The sequence below is a fragment of the Thunnus maccoyii genome, chromosome 14 (assembly GCF_910596095.1).
Source record: "Thunnus maccoyii chromosome 14, fThuMac1.1, whole genome shotgun sequence".
NCBI lineage: Eukaryota > Metazoa > Chordata > Actinopteri > Scombriformes > Scombridae > Thunnus > Thunnus maccoyii.
This window is the reverse complement of record NC_056546.1, coordinates 19885801-19912933: the sequence shown is the minus strand read 5'-3', so window position 1 is coordinate 19912933 and position 27133 is coordinate 19885801. Positions and strand designations below refer to the sequence as shown.

The 27133-nt window shown below is 39.1% G+C and overlaps 1 protein-coding gene across 8 annotated transcripts in view; it reads right to left on the bottom strand.

Moving 5' to 3' along the window:
* LOC121911346 (neurexin-1a-like) overlaps positions 1-27133 on the bottom strand; it is a 269413-nt gene that overhangs the window by 11268 nt on the left and 231012 nt on the right. For 5 of the 8 annotated variants that reach the window (XM_042432717.1, XM_042432718.1, XM_042432719.1 and 2 more), the window contains one exon: positions 5220-5307. In XM_042432717.1, coding sequence (XP_042288651.1) covers positions 5220-5307 — 88 coding nt within the window. The remainder of the gene's footprint in view (positions 1-5219; positions 5308-27133) is intronic. The other 3 variants (XM_042432716.1, XM_042432721.1, XM_042432723.1) reach the window with 1 other exon arrangement.

Below are 27133 nucleotides of genomic sequence, written 5' to 3'. Positions count from 1 at the left end.
TAATCTGAGTCCTGCCGGGTGATAAGCTCTGCTGGTGTAGCTGGCTTTCCATGGTTTCCGGAGGTAAGAGAAATAAAGCATGGCAATAAGTAGGTTTACTCGATTGATGTCACTCAATGGCTGATAGGGACTGCTGTGGGACGAGACTCGCGCTGATATACAGGATGATCTAGAGCTGACCTTGGGCCATAGATAGCTCGCATAATAGTCAGGTTCAAAGCTCACCTCTTGGGATCACTTATGCACCAACATTATCCTCCTGTATACATGTGCTGCGAAGCCCGAGGTATCAAAAGTGTGAGCATCTGGCCTCTGCGTTTGAGTTCACAGACAGAACAGACTGTCAAGGTGTTGCTTGAAAAATGATATATTCTCGTCATTAAAAGGAGTTGGCTAAACAGTAATATGAGAAAGTAGCCCTTTATCAGCAGTGGATCTAGTTCTTTATGCACAGCAACACCGTCTGAGATGTGGTGAGTGCTTGGCAGAGCGTGTGAATTGTTCTGAATGTAGATATTAATAAGGATACGGTGTTAGACAGCTGCCACCCTGGGAGCCCGCAGCTCTGGTGTCAAATCCCCTTCAGTGATCACAGAGGGAGAGGGATACTCTGCTCTGGGAATGTGCGTCCCTGAGCATCACACAGTTCGCGACTGATGTTTTGGCAGATGCCCTTGTCAAAAAATATCATAATGCAAGCTGCTAGTGTGAATCAGTGCACAGAACAATCTCCTGTGTATGGTATTTGACAGAGGTAGCAGATGTACATTGGAAGTACCTATTGTGATGTTGCCTGATGGGAATATCACTCTAATACCCAAGATGAGAGCCTGAGTTATAGATAGAGAGTAACTGTGGCGAAAGCTAATGTTGCTAGAAGAAGGCCAGAGTAACAGGAAGAGAGACAGACTAGAAAGTTGATAGTCTTTGCTGTGGGGCAGACATTAATTTAGTGGAGGTTTTATGACCACATACTGATCGATAGCACATCTAGATGGAGTGGGGGGCCTTGGGTCTGGACTTAATTGTTCTCTGTGCTTCTCATCACTTCAGAATGCATTTAAAAATCCTTCTATTCATAGGCGGGCACTCGGGTTAAGACTTAATTGCCTTCCATGTGTGGAAAGGTAAGAGATTAAAAGTTTGGCGGCAGTGTAGGGAACAAACAGATTTACAATCCTAATTTGTCAGAGTGAAGCTGTGTCTTGAGACATTTTGCAGTGAAAGAAGTGCTTCTTTGTTGTATATTTATCAGGGTGCTAGAACATGCAGTTAAAATTAAATATTTTTTTATTGTTTTATTAAGAGCACTATGTGCTGAGCACTATGTGCTGCAATCATAAACTCCAAGGGATGCTATGTGCAGCTATCATGAACAACAGCACGTGAGAAACAACAGGACGAACTCCTACTGCTTCCTGTAGAATTTAATTAACAACAGTGGGGACCCTCTACACACTTGTGTAAAACATCAACCTTCACACTCTACACTCTTTTTGATATCATGTGCTGGAGTCGTGTGGGTCTGATAATTACAACTGTATGTTCTGTCTTTCTGAGAAGTCCCCTGTTTACATATTAACAAATGCCATGAGCTGATGATGACGAATAGGTGCACAATTAAAACATGGTGAAGCAGCTGCATTAACACATACAAAACACTGTGAGCAGTGTGGAGTTTTAGTTATGCATGATTTCTCAGAGAAACAGTTCTGTGGCAATGCTCGGCTGAGTTCTGTCACAATGGATGGAAGCCAAAGAACAATAATTATTAATGGAATTTCAGTCCAGTCAAGAGTCTACAGCCACGATAGTAGCTCTGTGAGGATGTACTTATTCACAGCAGTCCTATGAGCTAAACGCTAATGTCAGCATGTAACTGCTCACAATGACATGCTGATGTTAAGCATATATAATGTTTAACATACTCACCATCTTAGTTTATAGTGTAAACATTTGCACACATTTGCTAATTAGCACTAAACAAAGTACTGTACAGCTGAGGCTGATGGGAATGTCATTAGTTTTGTAGGTATTTAGCAAACACTGGAAAAATTAACATTTTGACCTGATGGTCAAATTCATCTTGAGAGAGATGTGACTCTATCCAATAGTTGACATTTCAATCAAAACCAGATGTCAAGCTCATGGTGGCACTAGAGGGAAATGTATAATCAGTAAGATTCATTATCATTTACCAATTTCATGGTAATTCATCCATAGTTCAATAGTTTTTGAGATATTTCAGTCTGGGCCAAAGGGGTGGACCACCCAACATTTCCATTAAAAAAATAATAAATAAATTGTTAAAAAAAAAAAAAAAAAAAAAGCAGGGCAGGCAAACAATCAGCTTTGCTACTAAGTGAAAAAAATGCTGTTTATCACATGAAAGGGGACATATTATGCTTATTCCCAGCTCTTTTTATTCTGGGACTCCACTAGAGTAGTTTTGCGTGATTCACAGTTCAAAAAACTCCTTATTTATCTTATCTGGCCCATTACGCAGCCCCTCAGTTCAGCCTCTGTCTCTTAAAAGGCCCCCCTCTCGATGTGCCCACCCTGTTCTGATTGGCAAGCTTTCTGGAAGCCTGCTGAGGGGCAGCACGTATCAGTCTCATATTAAGTTACTGCTGATGAAAACTCAATATTTCCTGCTTTACTGCTTCAAATTAAAAGCTTTTAAATGACTAAATAACAGGCCACTTTTATTGTGAAGAATTTACAGGAAATTTAACATGTTCCTCACCAAATTAGTAGAGCTTCGTTAGTGGCGCTAAATAACTGGTTGACACAACAACATATGGAGATATTTGGAGCTCTTTGTTCAGCGGATCAGTTAGAAATAATGCAGGGAGGAATAATACAAGCAGAAACAGTCACAGAGATGATGATGTTTGATGAAGAGCTGGAGATGACCAGCACACCTCCAACAGGTAAACAATTTATTTCACTTTGTTGTACTGTGTAATGGAAAAACACTCAGCGTGCCAGCTCAACTCGAGTCATGGCTCGGCGTGACTACCCCCACAACAATGGAAAAATGCCATCATGCAGAGCTATTCAATTACAAAATCAATTGGGCCAGATTTTAAAACCAGGAAATGTAGATGGGCCAAACATTTTCAGCAACCTATTTAAAAACCTTTTTTTTTTTAGCTTTTGGTAATGAGACATTTTAGACAAGTCCAAATCAATGTAGTAAAAAAATAGCAATGTTTATTGTTTCTCTTTTGAAAAAAAAATTTTTTGGTCTCATATCTGACCCAGGCACATCACAAAGTGCAGGAGCAGAATAAAAAAGAGCTAATGTTATCAATGCATACAATCATAACAATCATAACAAGTGGCAATAACAGTAGCCAATAACACACTATCTCTCTTTACCAGTACCTCCATGTACGTCCACCAAAAGTGCTTGTTTTTGCCACTGACAGGCTCACATTGTTATTATTAGTGTCTGACACCTTTATGGAAAGGACCACATAGAGAAATAAAATGTTTCTCTTTACCTTTTGCTTGATCCAGTCTGTTTGTTATTGTGTCTGGCCAAGTTTTGCTCAAGGAGAAGTCTCACTCGGAGTTAAGTTGTTGCAGAAAGACGGCTAAATAATCAGCCAAATATTCAGCCATGACTTTGAAAATCTTTTCGGTAACACTAAGCTACACTTTCTGTACTCCAACACAGCAAACTCTTCCTCCTCTCTCCAACTCTCACTCACCCTTCCACTGTTGTCTTCCTGCAACAATTCAACTCTTCTCTTTCACCCACTTGCTCATGTGCAACTCTCATTCCCGGTTGACTCAGATCTTGTAATGCTGGTTTTGTTTCCTGACTGCTTTCGGATTTTAGACCATGGCCACAGTGCAGGAACTATTTAGGCTACACAATAACAATGCTATTTTATAAAATAATATTACAATTAAAATATTAAAATTGCTATTAAAGTAGCCTATTTAATTCAAGCTTGCTAGGCCACTTGGAGGATGCTTCTGGGCCAGATGTGGCTCGTGGGCCGCCAATTGAATATGCTGCCCATAATGTTAGCGGAACAAAACGGTGAACTTGTGCGCTGTGCCTGGAGATGACCATATAAAGAAATCCATCACGAGCAAACGTAGGCTCGGGTGGAAAAAAACTTTGGAAACCGAGTGTTCAGAGCAGTCTGAAGCTGGTGCTTTTTGCTCACAGCGATTACTTCTACATACATTTACCTCGTTGACATTTGACACTTTGGCCACATTTAATATGAACATTTGACACTGTAACATTATATATATGACTGAAAATAAGGAAAAGCATAATAGGTCCCCTTTAAGCTATCATAATTAAAATGTTTGCCAAACTGACCTTCCATGTTCTGGTTGTCCATAGTAGCCTAAAGCTATTAAAATAAATGTTGCCAAAACTACATTAAAGGCCCCATGAAATTAAAAATACATTTTCCCAGCTTTAATCCTGTGTTCCTGTGTTAATTGTTCATTTATCTCTTGTTATGCACCAAATATATGTCAAAAAATCAGTATCAAAGTATTTTTACATCAAAATCCCTGTCTTTTCTCTTCCTATAAAACGATTTCAAATGTTTGGTGACTCATCCTGCACTCAGGGGCGTCTACAAAAGTTCTTCCAATCAAATGTGACCACACTGGTCACATAAAACCACACTTCACCGTTTGTGGGTCTAGTAGCTAACAGAGCAATATGCAGAGAGACAGGAAGAGATGTGTGTTTGCCTGCCCACTTTTTAGCTAGACAATCAAATACAAAGGATTTGACTTATAAACACTTGTTGTAACTGTACATTGATCAAATATTATGTTTCACTGGGAAATTCTTCACAGTACAGAAGCTAAAGAAGCTCTATCTTCTGTTTCATGGAGCCTTTAAAAGACCATGAATACTATGGTCATAACTGAAAATAAATAAAAGTCATTGCCTTCTATAAGTTTTATTACATTTATATTTTATGTTACTACACATTAAATTAGAACCAGTGAAACCATGCTCTATTGCAGACTTCCCAGACAGACTTAATGGATAGCCTCCAGCTTGCTGTATCCTGCAGTCAGTGGTAGCTTTTCAAGCTATAACTAAAACTCCAACCTGCTCATTTAAATGCTGTGTGTTAGTGAGTGTGTGGTGGGGGTGGACTATATTATGACACACAGAGACACACTGACACACCCAGAGAGAAGTAGAATAAAAAGAGATGACTAACCTAACCCACCTGAGCTCGGCTCACAGGGATCAATGTCCTCATCATCGCTCGGACACTCGGCTGATGCCACTAACAAGTCGTCAGTTGTCTGAAAAGAGAGAAGCACACAGTGGAGTGGTGAGGGCAGAGCACACTTAGCTGCATCAATGAGGTAAGATGGCTCCCACTCAGAACTACCAATAGCGGTGTTTCCAGAGGGTTAGGTGAAGAAGAGTGGAGCAGATGAGATGTGAATCCAGACAGCTACACTGTTTGGCTGCTGGATTTATCTGTCAGCATGGTCACTCGCTGCCTGGCGCTGCAGCAGCTGCTACACTGCTTTCCAGGCAGCACTATCCTTACAGAAATAAGATCAGATTTTTGAGGAACAGCGGAGGCTAAAGTTCACAGCACAATTGTCAACTTGCATGCTCAATTTGTGTTGCACTGTGTGGCTTTGCATAGCCCTTCAAGGGATTGTTAAGAGCCATCACGAAACACCTCTGACATTTAGAGGACAACCAGCCATGAAAGCTTAAAAAAAAAAGAGATTGGAAAATAAAGGGCAGAGGAGCAGAGGTTTAAATCAATATTTTTCTCCTCATTTCTTATGTTGTGATTCCATATCTCTTTTTCACAAAGTAAGCATCAGAAATAAACAAAATTCACGGCACATATGGAGGTGCTTAATTATTCTGCTGCCACATCTACTCTAATGCCAAATCCATTTCAGACTGTTTTCAATGCACTTCTTCACCTGCCAAACACGATATATTTTACCCTCGTAGAGAATGGGAAAGGGCAAACAAAAGACCAGAAAAAAAGTATACTGTAAAACATTATTCTGCAATGTTCTTTTATGGTCTTGCTCCAGGCCATTTGATCAGCTCTGCGTTAAAGGTCGTTTCAATTTAAGCATGGCAGCCTCTTCAGGGCTGGGTTAGATTTTCAGCTATGTAGCCTTGCTAAGCAGAATAACCTGCTGCTATACATTTAGCCTTACACCTCTACTTATCCCTTTTGTACTAATATTTTTTTTAAGCCCTCAAATGCATGCTTGGCAATATTTATTTTCTAAAAATTCTCATACTCTGGAGCTTGCATGCGAATGACAAACACAAAATGAGAAAACAGATGAAGGGCTGTAATGCATTTAACTCCCAAAAATGAAGATGGACTTGGAGTTTTATTCAATTTGTGTTATTATTTTGTTGATGTTTGACTGTGCATCAAAATATATCTACAAGTTGGATTAGTATTGACTCATCTTAAGGAAATTAAAGGTGATGTCATTTTGCTTAACATCCATTTGGCTGCATCTAATGTGATTTTATTGGGACTGCGACATCATTTCCACATTCTGAACACGGACCGACATCATCTTTACATAGTAGACCTGGAAATGATAGATCAAACCCATTAAGGGAGTTGTGGTGGAGGGCTGTTTTTGGTGCATCTGTGCTGGGTGAAGCCTGGGGAAGCCGTCCAAATTTAAATTTAATTTGCTGTTCATGAGGCTGATATACAGTGTCGGCCATCCAGATGGCAAAACCACTGGATCCTGGAGTGCCACATCCATCACTTCAGCCGTGTGATTTGTTTTTCCTGGCGGGAGATCTTGACACTCTGCACTCACTGGCAGAGGTACGGGAATCAAGGAATCAATACTCCCTCTCTCTTCTTCCCACCTTACCACTCTCACTCTCTCTCTCTCCCCCCCTTCAAGTCTGTCCTTCAGATTTATTTGCAAGCGGAGAAGAGGAAGCAATGTGATGTGGGTGTACTAGATGTAGGTTAACTCCCCATAGAATAGCCTGAGTGGAGGTGTATGCCCGTTCATATTTATTTGTTTCTGTCTCCTCATTCAGGTCAGACAGCTACAGCGTGAGACCTTAAACTCCATCACCACAGTGAAATCCAATAATACATATGGATGTTTGTTTATCTCTTTATAAAAGCAGTCTTTGATTTTGTAATTACAGGAATGGAGATTAAATTCAGTTGTTCATGAGATACAGTGCAATTTGAAGCCTTTTGTTTTGCTTGTAAAAGCTGGAGAAAATACTGACATGTAATCTGAGTAGGTGTAAAATGGTATCATTTTACCATTTATAATCTGCATTACACGGACTTCACTGGAACTTTCAAATAATTGACAGGAAGCCATGATATAGACTTTCATAACACAAAATAATGTCATGCTCATTTCACCTTCCAAGGACAAAGGCTGTCTCTAGATCCGTGTAACCGTGGCTCAATTGTGCCTGTAAGCCACATCTAAGTCCAATCTTTCTTTGATCTTATCAAAATATCAACCCTATTCTATACTTTTAAATGAATCTTCTGTGTGTAGTGGATATAAGCCTCTGAATCAACACTAAAATGAATTCACGTTACTGGGCATCAGTCTGCTAGCTAGGATTAGTGTGTAGGTCAACATTTTGATGTGGTCATGACCTGGTTGAAATCCAATAACATTACCAATTCATGGTGTCCTCCTCCAACGCTTGGCTTCTTTCTCACCCGTGACAATTCAATGTGGGGTATGTGAGGGGCTTACCATGCAATTTAGCCACTGTGATGAAAACTGACAGGCAGCTTGGCCTGGATGCCAGAAAAGGACACGGGAATCTTTTCTAAAGGAGATATCTTAAATAACACAGGATATGCATGTGATGATTTTGACACTGCTGTGATTTCGAGTCAGAAAAAATAAAAATTTGGTTTCTTCATCTAAATGTCATTCTCGACAAATACTGTATGTTTTTGGGAGGGTTCATTAGCTCAGCGGAGTTTACTGATGCAAAGAGCAGCATGCCCACAGGAAAGATGCTCCGATAGATACGCGTATAAACAAGATGTACCTGTAGTTCATTTTATGAAGGTACATCTAAAATGCTAAAAGCAAAGGCTCGGGGCTCACAAAGCATCATTAATCTAGCGGTAAAGTGCTGAAGCCATGGTGAACCTACAGCACAGCTCATTTATCTGCCCCTGCTCAGAGCAGCAGAGAGCACGCTCCTATGAGATGTATTGAGAAAAGCTAGGGAGACAGTTGGGAGTATGAAACACACAAAAAGTGGAAGAAAAAGAGATACTGCAGAGAGAAACCTGCTTTTAGTGTTCATATAAAAGTATGAGAATTTTCATAGTTTCTAAGTACAATGCCATTTCAGATACTTCAGGTATAAGGGGTATTATATAAGCAATGCTAAGATACAATGAAAAATAATCTTTGTAGACCTAATAGTGAAGTAAGGTTATCGAATGACCTTGGCTCCTGCACCGATTGAACCATCAAAGGTGATGTGGAAATTCCAACCTGACTCAGCCAAAGGCGCGTTCGTGCTTTCTTTAGCTCTGTCATGCTGCCTTTCGATCTCTGAGGATTGATAATGGTCCTCCTTAATGAGATGTCCAGGCTGAGCCCTGGTCTGCATGTGCTCTCTAAAGCTTAGTCAGCAGTCTCATTCTTTCTGGACACCGTCTTATCTGCAACCCTACAAACGCATATCTGTTCCCTGCTAATGCTCGACTACACAGTATTGAATGCCACTCCCTAATAACTACTGTATGGAGCAGATGGCTTTACTATAATGCAGTACATTTGTAAACTTCCCTCCTGAATGCATGTTCTCCCCTCTTAATCCTTAGCTGAAGCAGGGAAAGGGGAGGGAGGGGAGGGCCGCTCTTCTGGGACGATGCTGTGTGCTGCTGCCCTGGTGCTCGAGAGCAAGAGACACCTTCTCTGTGATAACCTGTCGGCATGTCTCTATGGAGAGCCGCTAGTTTTCACATTGTTTTCTCTCTGGTCTAATTTGATGAATGCTCTCTGGCACACAACATGTCTCTTTGGAGACGAGCTGAAAGTCAGGAGGACACTGAAGGCATTTGAAGGATTTATCCGAAGCATGCCTCTACTGTCCTGGTAATGTATTCCACTGAGGATGCTTGCTGTTTTCTTTTGCCTCTCTGCTTTTCTGTTTTCCCTGGTAAGCCCTGTTTTTGTCCAAGCTCTTGTTTTGTAAAGCTCTCTCTCTTGTTATATTGCTGATCGGTGCCAGTAAGAAAATTGATATTTTTTTTACTCAGTGTCCATAATCTGTTGCTCATTAAGATCTGCTGTAAAGCCCAGTACTTTTTCAAAATACCAAAAAATGCTTACTGCCAGTAAATTCTGGGTTGATTGAAAAATCAAAGAGAAAATGGCTTATCTGCTGCACATTATCATAACACAAAAAAAGCCTTCAGCAGTCTGCTAGACTGCATGCAAACCTGCACATTTTTCCTCACAAAGTGTTCTGATCTTTGTCTGTGTATGTCTCATCCTCCATTTCCACAACATCCACAACCCATATGTTCATACTGCTCACAATCCATTAGATGTAAGCGCCGTACTGAATAACTGTTCCCCACGGGCTGTCGCTATTTTCAGGCAAGACAATACATGGAAGAAATCACTGATAACCAGAGGTGGACTGCTTGTTACAGTCATGCACCAAAGGCTCTTCTTGTCTGGAAAATAAATGCTGGTTTTTATTTGTAGTATGGCTATCTTCCTTGACATTCATTCTAATTCTACTTTTTATCCTAACAGAGCAGGTTTTAGTACCTTCATCATTGTATATGACAACAGGACTTCAGGGATTTCAAATATATAAGCCTAATGTATTTTGCTTACAGATGGGGTGTGTTTGTTGAAATATGAAGGAAAATAAGCAGCCCTTCAATATGATATTTTAAAGTACCAACGGTATTTCTCTACCAATTATAATACTTAAATTATCAGCCAAAACCATTTTTGTCTTATTTAGCTAGGAGGCCTAAATTAACAGGGTGTATATATGGCTTACACAAGTATAATTAGTCTGTTCAACTATCACAAAGTCTGAAAAAATATAGGCAACAAGGAATACTATCAGTTCAAAGTCAGAATAAAAACTATGCTACAAGGTGGTTCTTACTATACTTGGAATTGTCCTCATGCTTCTTTTATTTCCTTCTCTCACAATAATCCCAGATAAATCATATCAAGGGCGTACTCAAGACTCCACCTTAAGCCAATACTACAGCTGGAAATGTTATTTATATCTTGTCTATAATTGGCACCAGCTCTTGAAGCCAAAGCTCAAAATGCCCCTAAAAGCAGAAGAATCAGTATTCTGTATATGTTCCTGTGCAGAGATTGTGCCATTATTTCTCATGCTGTCACAGATTTACACTGATAGTGGCCTGCTAGTGTCCAGATCTGACCAGACTTGTAGTCTGCACAGACTAATTGGGAGGAGTTTGTTGTCCTAAGCTTCAGTCTAGCAGCAACACATCATTAGCGGGCCGGCGAGAGAGAGAGAGAGAGAGGACGGGAGGCAGTGGGACAGCAGATAGAGACGGCTCATGGTTAGACACGGGCTGAAGAATTCCTCCCTATTCGTACACTGAGCTCCATACACCTAAAGGATCTGATCTACAAAACTACAGTCTATAACAACATAATGGCGGCCAGTACTCTTTATGATCCGAGCACACACACTCTATTTACCCATGGCAGCTATCACGCTGCAGCAGCAGCTCTTATCAGAACGTCTGATGACATCCAAGTATCTAACTTAGCACCCTGGAACTAGGTCGATGTTGATGAATAATTTAGTCCCAGATGCTCAATGGATTCCAACTGAATAATGAAGGCGTGTGGGCCTCTAAGACTGTGGGTTCAGCTCAGTGTATTGCCTGGCCTTCGCCCACACTCTTCCTACTGCTGGTCTGCCAAGCTGTCAACATCACAGACTCACACAGAGTCAGACTTCAGCGTGGCTGGAAGACAATGGAATGACATTATCGCTGTCACAGCTCAGCTGTAGGACAAACATTGATGAATATATATACATATATATATACAGTTTATATATCTATAACATGTATCATGTTCAAAACTTATGTTCAAAATATCTTGATTCTATGGTCTGTTTAACAATTAAAGAAAAGCTCTGATGCAAGGCTTCATGGTGGTACATCAGCTTGCCACTGCGACTCTCACAGTAGAGTGAGGAACAATAGGGAACAACCAGCTGGGTAAAAATAGAGATATTCTCTACTGTATCTTCGCTGAGAAGGATTTACAAGAGATTCTGCAATTCTGAGCAAATGAATCAACAAAGCTCCAAAACAGACATTGCCAAAAGAACATCCGTCAATACACACAACAAAAATATATGCAATAAACAAGAGCAGATGCTGCATTATTTTTCCCAGGAAAGGCTTTGTTGAGATGTTACTGAGATGTTGTCTGCTATGCAAACTTAAGTGTGAAACGATTGCTTCACCAAGAAAGACTGGTTACTATAATCTATAAAAGTGCACTGCACTATAATCTGTTCACATATAAAAATATAGTTCTGTTATAACGACAAATTCTTGTATGAAAATGAATGTTTGCAAAAGAAAACAGCTTCACTCTTGTTATACACTGCATGCAGAAGAGTCATTGGGATATCACAGTGCTTTAAAGTTAATATGTAGTGCCCATATGACTAAATGGATATAATGCGGGAAATTAATAGGCACATTAGATATATACAGCTTTCAAAATGCAATTTACAAACTGCTTGTTAACAATAGTCCATTGTTTTATAGCATGGACTGCATCATCATTAATTTTATGATAAACAAACCTGTTCTCTCATAAACAATTTTGACTTTTGCCTCCAACAACTTAAGTTTAAGGAGCATCAAAACATTTCAACAACAAAATGTATTAGCTGTCAGTAATTACCCAAGGCATTACATTATATTGCATATGAGCAGGCCACTGAGTGCATTCAGTAGGTAGTGTGAATCCTCAGAGCACCAGAGAATTCATATAAAAAAAGATGCTGGCACTTCTCAAAGGCAATTAAGTCTGAATAATTGGTATCACATCTTTCTGTTTTGACTGCTTGTGTATGCCATAACATAAAACTGGCCATGGTGGACAGCTGTTTTCACTTGCTAAGTTATGAGACATTGTCCCTTTTGGGAGAAAGGCTTTGCTTTATTTAAAACGAACCAGCTGTTGCTGCAACTGGACCTCAGGCTGAGTATCACAGTGTCATTAAAAAAAGAATGGTCCGAGGCTCTCCATCTCCTCCCCTGGTACCCACATGTTCCTGTCTTGCCATACATCTTCCTCGAGGCTTTAAGTCACTGCACCCCAGACAGTCTAACAAGGTGCCGGGAGGCAGCTTCACACACCTGGTACACTCACAGCACGCAATATGGAAACATACAAGCACAGTTGCACACAGAGACACACATTCCCAAGCTGACTGGTAATATCATTTTTAATATACCCTGAACCATAAATCTAATTCAAAATAGGACTGGAATAGGGATAGAAATTATAGTAAAATACTGTTTGTTTGATTATCTCTGCTACACATTAACAGTCTGATGGATTCAATCTATTCAGAAACAGTTGTTTGGTATTGTGTACGTTTTGCAAAGGGCATTTAATTCCATTATAACTAGGTGTATAAAGGTTCCTGGGAATGTAACAGTGTGTTGATGAATATTTGCAAATTCAAGGAAAACAACACAGTAAAAAGACCATATTTAGGGACTAAAATAACAGCAAGACTCAAGAATGAGTGAACATTGACTGCTAGTGTGCAGGCTCAGGAAAGCTTCTGCTGTGCAAAATGAAAGACTGCATTTGAGTGCTTAATACAAGGGACAGGTATGGGCTAATGTAGGAGTGTAAAGGTGCGCTGTGCAAGTAGATGAGGGGTAATTACAGAGCTGCTTCAAAATGTACACAATGACTGTGCCCTCGTTAAACACACTCCCTCTCAGGGACCAAAGAACGCTACTGTGTGAGGATGCCTTCTAATGGGGCCGCTTCAAGGCACTGCTGTGCTGCTTTGTAGATGTTCCTTAAGTCCCCCTTAGGACCCTGTTCAACTTTTTTTTTTGTTCAGGAACAGTCATCCACATGGCCTTAATGCGGATTCAACATTTAGCACAGCGTATGATACGGCTGAGGCACCAAGGTACGCAGGGAAGTTGTCGTGCCGTGTAGGAGGAAACACAAAGTCCATTTCCCAGTCAGCGCCTGCGTCACACAATCACCATGTCAGTCACTGACTCAGAGTGAACCATGTGTGACTGGTGCTCAATACGACTGTAGACTCGTCATTCTGCACAATGTATGATAAACAGTTCATATTTTGATTTCTAATTAAGCTTGGTTCTTATTATTTATTACTGGGGACTTATAAATAATGTGCACACAATATGGACAAGTGCAGAAGAATGCACGTTGAGCTGCTGCCATGTAGTATACAGCTTCTAGCAGATTACACAGGAGAAGGCTGGATGCCTTCTGTTAGCTACATGCTCTAAATGATAAAATCTTAATATGAAATTCATAAGACACTATCAGCCTCCATCTACCTCCTACGCTCCCCCCTCTTGTTCTCTCATTTCTTTTCTCTCTTGCCTATGCATAAACAGCGCTCCATAGAAGTATAGTACATGGTTGACTTTGTCCCTCCTCCCTTATCCTTGCTTTCACACTTCTCAGATAAATTAAATCTGTCGGCATTGAAGCATTTTCCCCTCTGGATGCCCTGATATTTTCGTTATCTAAAATCGAATCTGGAGCTCTGTGCGTGGTAGCTCGCCTTGGTAGTAATCTGGCCTGAGAGCAGAGGACTGACCAGGAGGAATATCATACATTAAGGATAAACTGGGGAGTGAGGCAGGAATAACAATTACCAGAGAATGGCTTGTAATCATGCTGCTCTCTATCTAAATGCAAACATACAAACACTTGTCATTTTGGGGGAAAGAGTTCAGTTCAATCCAAAGTGACTATGTAATGCTTCATTTTGCATTCTTTTCCCTCAAAATCTAAAAATAGATGACAAATCCAAGCATTTGCCTGTGTGTGTTTTGAGACAGCGAGAGCAGGAGAGGAAGAGATATTCAGCTCGGCCACAAATCACTGTCTTCCTGACTTTACCTGCATCTTGACATGCAGTCCCAGTCCCTCATCAGGTGACAGGAACAAATTTGTCATCCTAATATAGATGCCATCACCGCTGAGATGAATGTACTCAGGCCTAATTCCCATGTGTAACGTTTGCAAAGACATGACATGAGGAAAGAGGAAGAGCAGCTTTGCCCTACAACAGCAGACCAGGTTGCATGTAGCTCCCACAGAGCGTCATCATAATCAGATTCCTGTCCTCCAGGTCTGGATGTGTCATTCACAAAAGGCCGAGCGTGACCGCCATAAACTAATGAGCAATGCTCTCATTCAGCAGAGAGAAAACAAAAGATACAGGTTTTAAATGTAGAGAGAAATAATATTTTAAAAAGACACAGTTTATAAATCTGTACCCGTGGCAGGGTCGTAATAGCAGAATGACTAGACCTGCTCTTTATATAGACCTTTTTTTTAAATTCAGCTTTAGACTTGTGAACAGATGGTATAATTTTATTTCATTTTACTGAGCTTCTGTAAAAGTGTAAAATTTATGCACTTATGAGCAGACATGAACACTAAACAACAAAACACTATGGTGTATTTACAATATTAGGACTTTTATGCATTATTATAAATGTAGTTTTCAACAAAGAAAATTCTAACTATGTATAAACAGTTAATGAATGTTACACACATGTATATATTATTCACAAGTGTGTTCACAATTGATGAAAACATGTTGATCTAGAAGGTTTTAAGGTTTTTGTTGCTTTAAGGTGACAAAAAATTCTTAACTTACACTTATTAAATTTGCCACTGAGATTTCAGCCACATCCTCTGATCTTTATCAGAAAATTGTGTCAGCATCATGAAGAGCAAAAAAAAGTATAAATAAATAAGTTCTTTAGCACTAGTTATATAAATAATACAGTTTACCAATATAATAAATACATACTTCATAATTCATGTTAAAAAACAATATGAAGACAACTTTATATGATCACAGTGTTGTATTATGTTGTCAATAATCAGTCAACCAGTTATGGATAATTCATATAATGAGTTATAGTTGTTGACAGATACATCAATGCTTATATGTGCAGCTTATACACAACTAATACATGCAAAATAAATGCACTTATAAACTAAGCTTGAGCTGCTGGCATGCTGTGTTGTTTCACTATAATTTAAAATCTATTTGATGATGACATTTCCAAATACTTTCCTTATCTCCATCCCTGTACCCTCTTTAATAGCCCTTCATATAATGTTGTATTTAACGTGAGATCAAGATGACTACTCCTCGAACGGAACCAGCCATCGGTGTACAGTACAATAGGATCTTAATCTTAGGCTCTCGGTAGCTGCAGACTCAATTACTACACTGCTATGATACTGTAGATGCAGCAAATTAGATGGATGAAAACAGATCTACACAACTCAAGGCAAGGTCTTCTACATGTGAAGTTTGCTGATGTTCTTTACTAGAATGCATCACATTTAGCAATCAGTTTTGTTTTCTACAAGCTGAAGGGATCAGTTAAGGGGTTTATCCTGGGGTGAAATAAGCATATCAGATTTTTTTTTTTCTTCTGAGAATTAAAATTTTAAATATGACTCACAGTGTTTGTAACATGAAAAATAAGCCTTTAGATGCATAAGCCAGTTTGTGGCTGACACTTTCTTCCAGCTTTTCAGAAAATTATTTTTCAAAGTGGAGAGCTCAGCGCTGCTCATTGAGCAGTTGGCACAGAGCTCATGAATGTAATGTATAAACCAGCTGATCACAGAATATTGCAGGTGGGAGCAATGTACTGTAGGACAAATTGTATCTCATGCTCAACAGTTGGCCCAGGACTATTTTCTGTTTCTAGAAATCATAACAGCAAATGTCCAGAGAGACAACAATATGGTCTATAAAACATGCTGTAAAGCTGTCAGTGTCACTATCTCCTCCACGCACAAACCAACACTTTATAAAACAACAGAGACGACATTCACACTGCGTAGGTTTCATTCTTGTCATCCAAACAAGACTTGGTGGGACAATCTGTAGCCCTCTGTAATGCTGCCAGTAGAGTGAAACCAGCGAAAACAAAGATGCTTCTTTGTTGACTATCTTGATAATGGTGATAAGTAAGTATCTGTAAAGGAATTTTAGCAAACCTTTAAAACAAGAAAGCATAAAATAAACCATCAAATGCAACACAAGGCATCCTGGTGTCTCAGCTGGATAATGTGCAGATCGTTTACCTGCTGCAGAAAAGCCTGCATCTGCTGTCATGCAAACATTCATCAAATCATGTGAACACACACTGACATACTAAGGCATGTATGTGTTCACCCCTGCCAAGGTGGACTGGATCAGCAAGTAACATGGACTCTATGTGTGCAACACAATGTTGAAGGGCAGTTTCTATAATGGCCCCTGGTGAGGCTAAGATGATGGATATGGTCTGTCGCTGGGAGTGAGCGCTGCAGGCCCGGGGCCACCGCAGGTCTACAGTGTTAGCTCCTTTGCCATCTGTCAGCACTGGGTGGGCACAGCCCATGACCAGGCCTGGGGCGGCACACTCCACGACCACCTACCCACACACACCCCACTTTAGGAGCAAGGTTGTGAGGTTAGTAAAACACACAAGTGCTGCACAGGAGACCTTTCCATCTACATTCACTTGCATTCAATCTGTTTCTGCTCTCATCATTTTTTTGTGCTTGTTACACATGCAGCGATTGAATTATCCACTGTGGCTTTTCTTTTTCTTCAGCTTGGGTAGGTGGTGACACCAGACATTTTCAAAAGGGAATAAAAGACATGTAATATAATAAAACCTAGAAAAATCAATAGTGCACCTGTCAGTAAAGCCAACTGTTTCATAATAATCACTCTTTTTCTCAAGCTTGCAGTATCTCAGTAACACAATGGTCAATCCCATACATCTGCATTGCAGGGGAAATCTTATCCCCTGCAATGTTGTTGCATCTTTCTGTGAAAGATGTTTTCTTTCTGTGAATAACTGAAGGCACCATAATCTAATAGGGCACTGACACTCAGACTGAACACTGCAGTATGTCTGTAAGTCCATGAGACAGTTACTGTAGGTTTAATATCCTGAATAAAATACGACTCATTCAACATGACTGAACCCTTGCTGATTAATCCTCCCTGTAAATGTGGAACATTGTGAGTTTCTTTAGTAACCTTTCAGTTTGCTGAGCATGTGTCTGTTTTTTTAATTGGAGAGCACACAGAGGTAGAAATGAGAAAAAAAGGTATCTGGTTTTCATCTTACAATGAGATCTGCCTTTAGATGAGTTGAGGAAAACAGTTCCACTTAGTTAGGGATGTGACAAGCAATTCTTATTAACACAAATAAGAGAAGAAAAATATGTACAATCTCTGCAAATCAGTAATTTCCCATTTAGCTTTACCTAGCACAGGAATGTTAATGTTACAAAATTTGGCTCTGATAATATCCTGTGTAGAATCAACAAAACAAACTTCCTACTGTACCTAAAGCTTCTTGTGTTTCAGCTGTTGTTTTATAATCGTTTCTTTTTAAAGAAGAGGAATCTGAGACTTCATGCGGTTCTGTTGACAAAAAAAATCTTCAAGGTACTTGGAGAAGAAGTACTCATTTTGATGAATGGTCAATAACTCTTCAGAAGAGAACCTCCTCTATTTCCAGATAGTAAAAGTACAACATTTTAGTGATACACTCTATTTCATCATGTACACTAATGAAGTATATCCAATCTAAACATTACTGTGATCTTTACCAATCACAAAGTAGGAAATGTAAATAAAGAGAAGCAAATGAAATTAAATATTTTAATTTTATCTAAAAAGACAATGGAAAGCTTCTCACATCAGGTATTCTCAAACCGCAGTTTCCCTTTTCCATGCGTTTCATTTTCATAGGATGTGTGTCCACTTCTGTATCATTCGCACATCTCTTGAATGGAGAAAGGTTAAGGAGACTCTGTGTTTCATTTATCTGTCATGTGAGTTCACTGGTGGCCAAACTGCACACCAGTTACCTGCAACATCTTGACTTAGAATTGCGGCATGCCTGTCTCATCTTGCTCTCTTTCTTCTCTTTCCAACAACGAAAAAAAAAAAGGCAGTAAAAGCCATCTTTAGAAAAAATAACTATCCATCATGAAATTCAGCAATGAGAGTGCTGTGTATATGAGCCATGATTACATGGCTGACACCAGTACAAACACAGCTGGGTAACTCACAGTACCATGAAATGAACAACGAAAGAAAACTTGTGCTTTTTATTCTGTAATAGAATGAGCAGGAACATCAAGTTTAACTGCCAGCTACTCAGAATACAGTTCTGGCAAATACCCTACGCTTTTTTCCCCCCGTAAGTTGACGAGAAAAGTGCCCTTTGACTAATTGAGTGTATACCTGTCAATCAAAAACAACTTACTGTACTGTTGCAGGCAGTCTGTTGCTTAGTAACTTGATAAAATTTAAATTGAAATGCAAGGGAGTTGATAAACCCCGCACTGGTAGATAGGACAAAAACAAGATAAACACAAAATGGCTGATCCTGTGGCATAACAAATAAAGGAGGGTTGGGCATCTGAACGGGTGGAGTTAAGCAGATTAGTAAATTGGGTTCACTAAAAGAACTGCAGTGTAAGTGGAAAGAGACCAGAACAAAAAAGAAAAAAATTATCTCTTTGATGCTTTGTCATTCATGTGACTGGTGAAGACAACAGTGATTTCTAAAAGGCTCTTATGCTACGTCACAAAGAGGACAATGGTGGCACACTTGTGAAGCTCGTCATAAGTCTTATATCTACCTGAGTTTAATTTCACTACCAACATGATGGAACTAGAATATTAAGCAGCAAGATTTGTCTTAAGCCAATGGTTTTACATTTCTAACTGAGGATCATAGGAGCAATATTACAGCCATGCTAGTGGCTCTGTGAGACTGAACTTATGTATGGTGACCAGATTTTCAAACCCCCAGACCGGGACCCTTGCACGCGCACATGTATGCGCTTATGCATGCACCATAGGCATTTTCATCAGGATGGAGGACAATTATTTCAGTGCTTAGCACACCTACCGAGCGCACCTTTCAACACCGTGGACAGCACCTCTGCAGACGAAAAATTATGTTTTCTCTCCCAAAATCCACCAAGGTATTCGTCAGTGTGCACAAGTGCAGGCTACTGGCTAAATGGCTGAGACACATTCCCTACCAGCTTTTTTTAAAAAACAAAACAAGGTACAAATCTCTTTGTGGCCTATAAATAACTTTATAGGTTATAACATAAAAATAAATTTAACTTACATCTTCACAACGCTATGCCATGAGCTGGTCGAAAATTTACAAAGATTAAAATGTCAAAACATTAAATCACAATTACACCTCGTTACTAACAAAAAAATGAGAAACAGTCTTTAAAGAAAGGTACCTTCAAGAAGATTGCCAGGTACTTTGTACTTTGCAGTCTTTCAGTCCTTTCTTAGTTAGAGTTTCTTTTCTGGAGCGCTCAGCACTGCTTATGTTTGGCCATTTTAATATGATCTTTCAAATCCACATTTCCATGCATGACCAAAAATGTACTCTTGCAGTGTGTGCAGAACGCAGCATTTTCATTGCCGGGTACTTTACAAAGGAAGGAGTAAGAATCATGGAGCTCTTTAGAAAAGACCGGCTAACCAGCTAACAGACAGCTAACCGTTAGCATACTGACAGGTTCTGTCAGAAAGAGCCCTAAGCATCATAGGCTAGCAACAGCCTTGATAACGACACATTGATTGATTGACACACATATAGACAAATCAGTGTTGAATTTAGATGCATGGTGCATTGTTTATGTTTTTATATTGGGTTAGGTAATAATGAGTGGGACAGAACATAATAAACATCTATATAAGTGCTGAAAACAAGTATCATATTATAATTATTATTTTAATTGTGGTGAAAACCGGGACAATTTGGTAGTGAATGTTGAAAACCAGGACGTTTTAGTGTTTTACAGATATTTGTTAGGACTAGGGACACACAGCTTGAAACCAGGACAATCCCAGACAACCCGGGACATCTGGTCACCATATACTTACACACAGCCATGATTTGAGCTAAAATCCTTATGTCAACATGCTAACATGCTTTGATGGTAATGCTACCATGCTGATGTTTTGTAGGTATAATGTTTACTATGGTCACCATCTTAGTTTAATGTGTTAGCATGCTAACATTTGATAATTAGGCCTAAACACAAAGTACAGCTGAGGCTGATGAGAATATCTTTAATTTTGCAAACCAAAGTACTGGACAAAATTTTTACCTGATGTTAGTTTTGGAAGAAAAGTTGAGAGATCACAAAAGTGATTACAGTTCATCATGAGTGGAACATGAATGTGTGTTCTAATTTCCATGACTATCCATCCAATAGCTGTTGACACATTTTACTCAAAACCACACTTCATGGTGGTGCTAGTAGAAAAGTCAGGGGATCAAAAAAGTCAGTAAGGTTCATCCTCTGGGAAGCTAAATGTCTAAAAATTTTCATGGCAATCCGTCTCATAGATATTTCAGTCTGGACTAAAATGGTGGACAGACTGGCATTGCTGTCCGTATTGCCATGCTAGCATGGCAAAATATGTAAAAGTAGATATAATCTTAAGTAAAATTAAGACCAAATCATCCTTAAACTGAAGTCTCAGTACCATATCATATAACACTATTAAAGAGCCTTGTACACTGCATGTGTGCAGTTGCCTGAGGAGTGCTTAATACCCAAGATAAGTCTCAGGTCTGAATATTGATGCATGCAGGATTAGTATTAAATCTGGCTGTGCAGATTTATTGCAGCCTTAGCTTGAAAAACAATAATCCCTACCAGTGTCAAGACAATCACAACAATGCCTAAAGGTAGTACTAGATACAATAAAGAGACATAGTGCATGGGTGATTATAAACGGAGAGAAGCTGCAGACTGAGCAGTTATTGGGAACTAAATTGCAGAAGATTTTTCAACACAAGATTACTGTGACACTAAGTTTATTATAGTGTGTTTGTAAGAGTCAGTGAGGGAGGCTAGGAGGTACCTAAACACTGCACTGAAGGTGTAGCAGCACAGCATGTCAAATCTTTGTTTATCCCTGTGACTTATAGAGAGGCCAGGTTTCTGCCTCTCGTCTCGGGGACCAAGAAAAACAGAGCCACTACAAGCCAGTTCAACTGGAACTGAACCATGTGCTGTGAGTGCAAATGAAATGGCCCACACAATGTCTTTTGAATGTTCCTCACTTCCCCTGAATGGCTATTTCACCCACTTCACCTAGGGTTAATTCAGAAATAGTGAGGCCAATTGACTATTTGTTGGCAATGATGTGACATAGTGGCAATTCATTCTCCCTAAGAACAAGCTATAATCTGCATTCTTGAATTTCCACTAGCAACAAGCTATAAAACAGAAACTGCAAAAATGTGATGAAGGAAACATGGTAAGCGTGGAATGTCAGATAAGGTCTGATATTGCTATTGTTTAAGAAGTGCCATATTGGCCTGAATATAACAATTGAATGGATTGCCATGAAATGTGGACACATTCATGTCCCCGTCAGGACAACTACTGACTTTGGTGATACCCTGACTTTCCTGTAGAGCCACCAAAGGGTTGACATTTTTGGGATTGAGTGAAATGTGTAGACAACTTTTGGATGAATTGTTGTGAAAATCGTAATCGAAAAATTGTATTTCAGTGCAAATTAGCAAATGTTAGCAGGCTAACATGCTAGACTAAGAGGATTAACACATTAGATATTACTTGCATTATCAGCATGTTGCAGCATTTAGCCCAAAGCTAGAAAAGTACAGCCTCACAGAGCTGCTAGTGTGGCTGTAGGCTGTTTTATTTCATTGTGCATTTTAATAACCTTTAACCACATTTTAAAAAGGGGAAACTTGTACTTAAATTACAATTTTATGTTACATTTTCAAACATAGCTATCAAATGGGAAGAAATAAGCAATAAATAGCGGAATCATCATATTAAAAAAACTATTTAACAAATCATTATGGAAGGTTGCCGTTATTGAAAAAAATGCTTGACAACCACTGCTCTAATTTGTCCAAGTCATTACTAAACAACATTTTTCTTCTGGTGTATCCTTGTGTCCTTTCATCATGCTGCAGCCAATACCAACTTTAGATGATGTTTCTGCAGACAGAAGTGGTGGTGGATGGCAGCCTCACACTATGACCGCTTGTGAGATTTATATACTGTATGTGTGCTGGCCAGGGTTGATAATACATAGCAATGCAGGTGAGGATCCATCACTGTCAAGAGCTCTCAATGGCTGTTCCAGATAGCAGGCTTTCGTCTTTTTTTTCTTTTTTTTGCAGGGAGGGTAACAGTTACACAGGGCGCTGTCTCTTATCCTTGAGTGGTTTTGATTAAGCATCATCTGGTATTAAATGTTATCTTTCTCCAACTTGACATTTTCCTTCATTTTGTCCACCGGCTCTTCAAAAAATTGCTACACACAACATGTATTCAGTATTTAAGGTAAACATTACAATCATATCCCACATTTACACATGTGCAGCATCCAAAATATATGCAAAAGTCCAAGTCATTGGTGTATCCATAACTTTTTAAAATTCATCTCAAATCAAACTGAATAAAAAGTTTTGGTTGAGGACCATGGATACAGATTAACAAGAGCTAGCTCATCATAATGCTGAAAGTGCTTGACCACTGGCAGCTAGTGTTGCCATTAGTCTTGTGTGAATTTGGCAGTTATAGGTCCAAACTGACATCTGCAGATACAATACTGTACACCTGAAATTTCTCTGACTTTTTTCGGTGCATGAGGGAAAGAATTCACTAATTTTCTTGAACAATAAATAAATCAAGCTGAGGCGGGAAAATATAGTTTAAATCATATCAGTAGCCAAGAGAATTAAGAAGCATTTCTTATTGTGTGTGTACAGTAGCTATTCTGTTGTTTGTGAATGCATACACAAGTGCATTATGGTTTAATTGGATGCGACCAGGCACTACAACAGGGAGCAGACACTTCATTAAGACAGTCAGGCCCATACAGTAAGCTACCTCCCCTGCTCAGGGCATGGAGCACACCGCAGAAAAAAGGCACAACAGAGACGATTTGACACTAAAGAGACAAGTGTAGAATCTCTTAGTCTGGAAACTTCAGGATATGATCAAAATAAAGGTAAAATCAAGGTTAGGCCTCACCAGTATTTACTAGCTCTGTATTTGAGTGGGCTGTAAGTCCTGGAATTGAACCAATCCAATTATCCCTTAAGCAATAGGAAAATTCAAATCATTATTAAATTAACAATTCTGACTCATCAGCTTTTTCCCATGGTGCATTTCTTTCTCGATTAGGCCAGTGTGCTCTAAGATGTTAATATCCATTTTAATAAAGCATGAGTGGACACCCAGTGGTTTGAAAAGAATGACATTAATGTAATGTTACCCATAAGCCAAGGCCCATGGTATTCAATAACAATATAACCCCAGACGAGCATTTACAGAACTATTTGATAGGGCACCTGAGAAGGCGAGAGTCCCCCAGACGCTTCAAAATCATTATACTAATGATGATTAGCACTGACTTTAAGTGGGCCAGTGCAAGAGGACATACCCTAAATCTACAGAGCCTGCCATTTTTGAAAAACTCTTTTGCTTTTAGTATTCTCTCACTATTGCCATCCTGTGGTCATTGCTTTACTGACAATCTATCAATGAGTGACAATGAACGCAACAGGCACTTACAACAGGTGACTCTAACTGGACTTAAAGTTTAACTATGCGTGTCAAGTTAATAAATGCCCTCACCTGTCATTGTTAGACAAGCTTATATAGTGCTTATCTTTTTTGGATCAACTGCACTCTTTTCCAGCCTGATCTACATATTCTGGAGTGCCATTTTCACTGAGCTTCAATGGTTAGAGCCTAAGACTGCCTCCGCCAGTGTTAGCCATTCCATTTCCACTGGGGCCAGCCATACTAAATATGTACGTGTCCCAGTAATGTGAGGCTCTTAGGATATAAAAGCATTCACTGAATTGCATTCGCCATCAGAAAGGAGATGGAACAGCTGGACAATGATTAAACGCAGACTATTCAAGGGAAAGGAATGAATGCACCGTCTCTTTTAACAGAAGCCAGACACAATGTCTTTCTAAGTGTAGTGTCCTGAGACAGTAGTCCTACTGCAAGAGCTCGCCATGGGAAGGTCGTCACGTTGAATCAAACTGAACACACTGACATCTCCCAATAGACACATTTTTGCATGCCTCATTCATTTCTCTGTCTACATCGCAGAACAACTCTTTAATCCAATGACCTTTTTTCTGTATGAACGCATTAGATAACACCTAAACAAACACAGTTAGACTTAACTATTCTCCCTTTTACCAAGCCTTTTTTTTCCACTTTAAAGATGAGTTTGCAACATAACTTGTCTCTCTCTGCCTGATAACTTAATGACACTCTGCATACTTTTAGAACAATACACACGTACCTTTCATCAGCATCTGATTCCCAAAAAGGACTGAGCTTCACACTACACTGCTTACATCAAAACCAAGAGCTGTACACATGCTTGCAACAAGGCAAATGGTTATTGATTAAACTATTCAAGCAGAATCTGATTAGCATAAAGGCATAATGTCAGATATCCAAAATCACATCACATCTAAAGCACAAAATAAGTACATTAATAGACAAATATAGATGCCCTGCACATATTGCATCTCTGTAATGCCCTGTATTTCTAAATTGTCATGGTCATTTATATCACTTTATTTCTCTACAGATGAAAAGGCCTGAAAAAGACGGGCATCCATCTTATCAAGCCTGTTCCTTTCTGTCAATCTCTTGGTTCCTTGGTGGCAATTTATAACACTGCATGGAGCTTTGATATAATTATAGTCTATTGTCTGATATTTCGCCTGTATTACATGCTCCAGCAACGGTTCAGGAACCATGCTGAGTCTGAGAGAAAACCATTCCAGTGGATCAATATTTATGATTGTATTATTTGTCAGCATCTGCAGACCCTTACACAAACCATTATGGGCTCAGGTCAGAGAGAGTTAGGACATGGCCAGTAATCTGGGCTCTTTACTGCTGCATTGTTGAAATCTAGGAGGAGTTTGTCACTTCATAATATGAGCTGTAGGTTGAACAGTCGGCTAAACTGAGAGAATAACTTGACATTTCGTTTTGCTTTAAATTGTTGATTGTTTCTGAGTTGAAAATCTTTAAGCTTAAAGCTGGCTTCATAGATTCACCAAGATTCAAGGTTGAAGGCTTATTTATTTTTTCACTTTCCATAAAAGCAACAATAGATATTAATGTGAGAGAACATATTTAAAATGGTTTAAAGAACATGGTTTGAATATGTTTGAGTTACTTCTAGACAATGAAACTAATCAACACAGCATTAGACTCTGACACATTTTTCCTGAAAAACTTACGGTGTGTATTAACTTTTTTATTCAGTCATATTGCAAAGACAGAAAAAGTTAGATAATCTTTCAAAAAAGGAATTAAAATTAAATAATTTGGATTGTGTATATATTTTTCAATATGAAGTTAAACCCGCCCCCTCCTGGAGACGCTATAATCTCCCTTTACCAAATCCGATTAATCAAAATGAGTTAAATCCAAAATTATTTTAAACTATATTTGTAAAAGCTGATTACAGGGTCATTTTAGTCGACGGCGATGCTTAATTTAAGCTACTATGTATGCTTTCCATAACTGACTCACAGAGTATTTGAAATCCGGATACATATTTGCTCTGCATGGTTTTCTCTTTTTATTTAAAACTCTCAGTATCTTGAGAGATTCTGTGTTTTCAAACCAACAATATTTCAGTCCCTTTCTATCAGGTTTTGTTTGAGAGTTTCATATAATGTAAAATGGCCATTAGCTTAAAGAATCAGTTCTGTGTTAATGTGGAATAGATATCATAAGTGGCTTTAACTCCATAACAATTCAAACACATGTTCCTTAGTTATCATTGAGTTCACTTTTTTTAATTGTTTACAAAAGCAGAGTATTTCCTGTGGGCCATGAAGCTTCTATTTTTGTTCTGTATCAACAGCACATGAAGGCATTTCCTACATTGTGACTACTTCAAATCCAGTCAAACAATTTTTCTTTGTGACCTAAATGAGTCAATTCCAATCTTATTGTTCAGTTGCAGGTATTCCTAGATCTTAATGAAGTTCTGTCAGCATGTTCGTTGCAAGCTAATTCCCAGTGCAGTGATAACAGTAAATATAGTCACTGGTTGTGAAATTCAGACTCAAAGTGGAAATCTGCAGCACTGCAGTCTAGGAATTTGAATCTTATCTGGATGGTGTGTAAAACAAATATATCACTAATCCAAGCTAAGACATAAAGAAGAGTTTTTTTTAGGTTAAATTCATGGCTGTTGCTGTATTGTACCAGATTGAAGACGACATTTCTTTTTTTCTTGGCAGGGAGCATTTTTGAGAAATGCTCTTATTGCCATTTCACTTGATAGGACACACGTTTTGTGTTGCATTGTTCAGTCACACATTGTGGCATTTGAGAAGTAATATGCTCCTGCAGATGCTGCACCGCTCATGCAGGACAGATAAAGATAATGGAGGACCTCTATGATGGTTATCACTCTAACACACACACACACACACACACACACACACCACAATGCCACATCTGATTGCATGGGGAGAAATGCTCAAAAGCGTGCCTGTGGAGCTGTTCCCAATGGTGGAACAATGGACTTATTTTCCCCCATTTTTTAGGTCAGAGGACTCAAGGAGAAGAAAGACATGACACAATAAAGTAAGGCATATATTTCATGATACAGTATAACAGCATAATGATGAAATGTATTATATTAATCTAGGATGTGCTTCACTCCTGCTGTGCATTGTGAATATTTCATAACATAAAT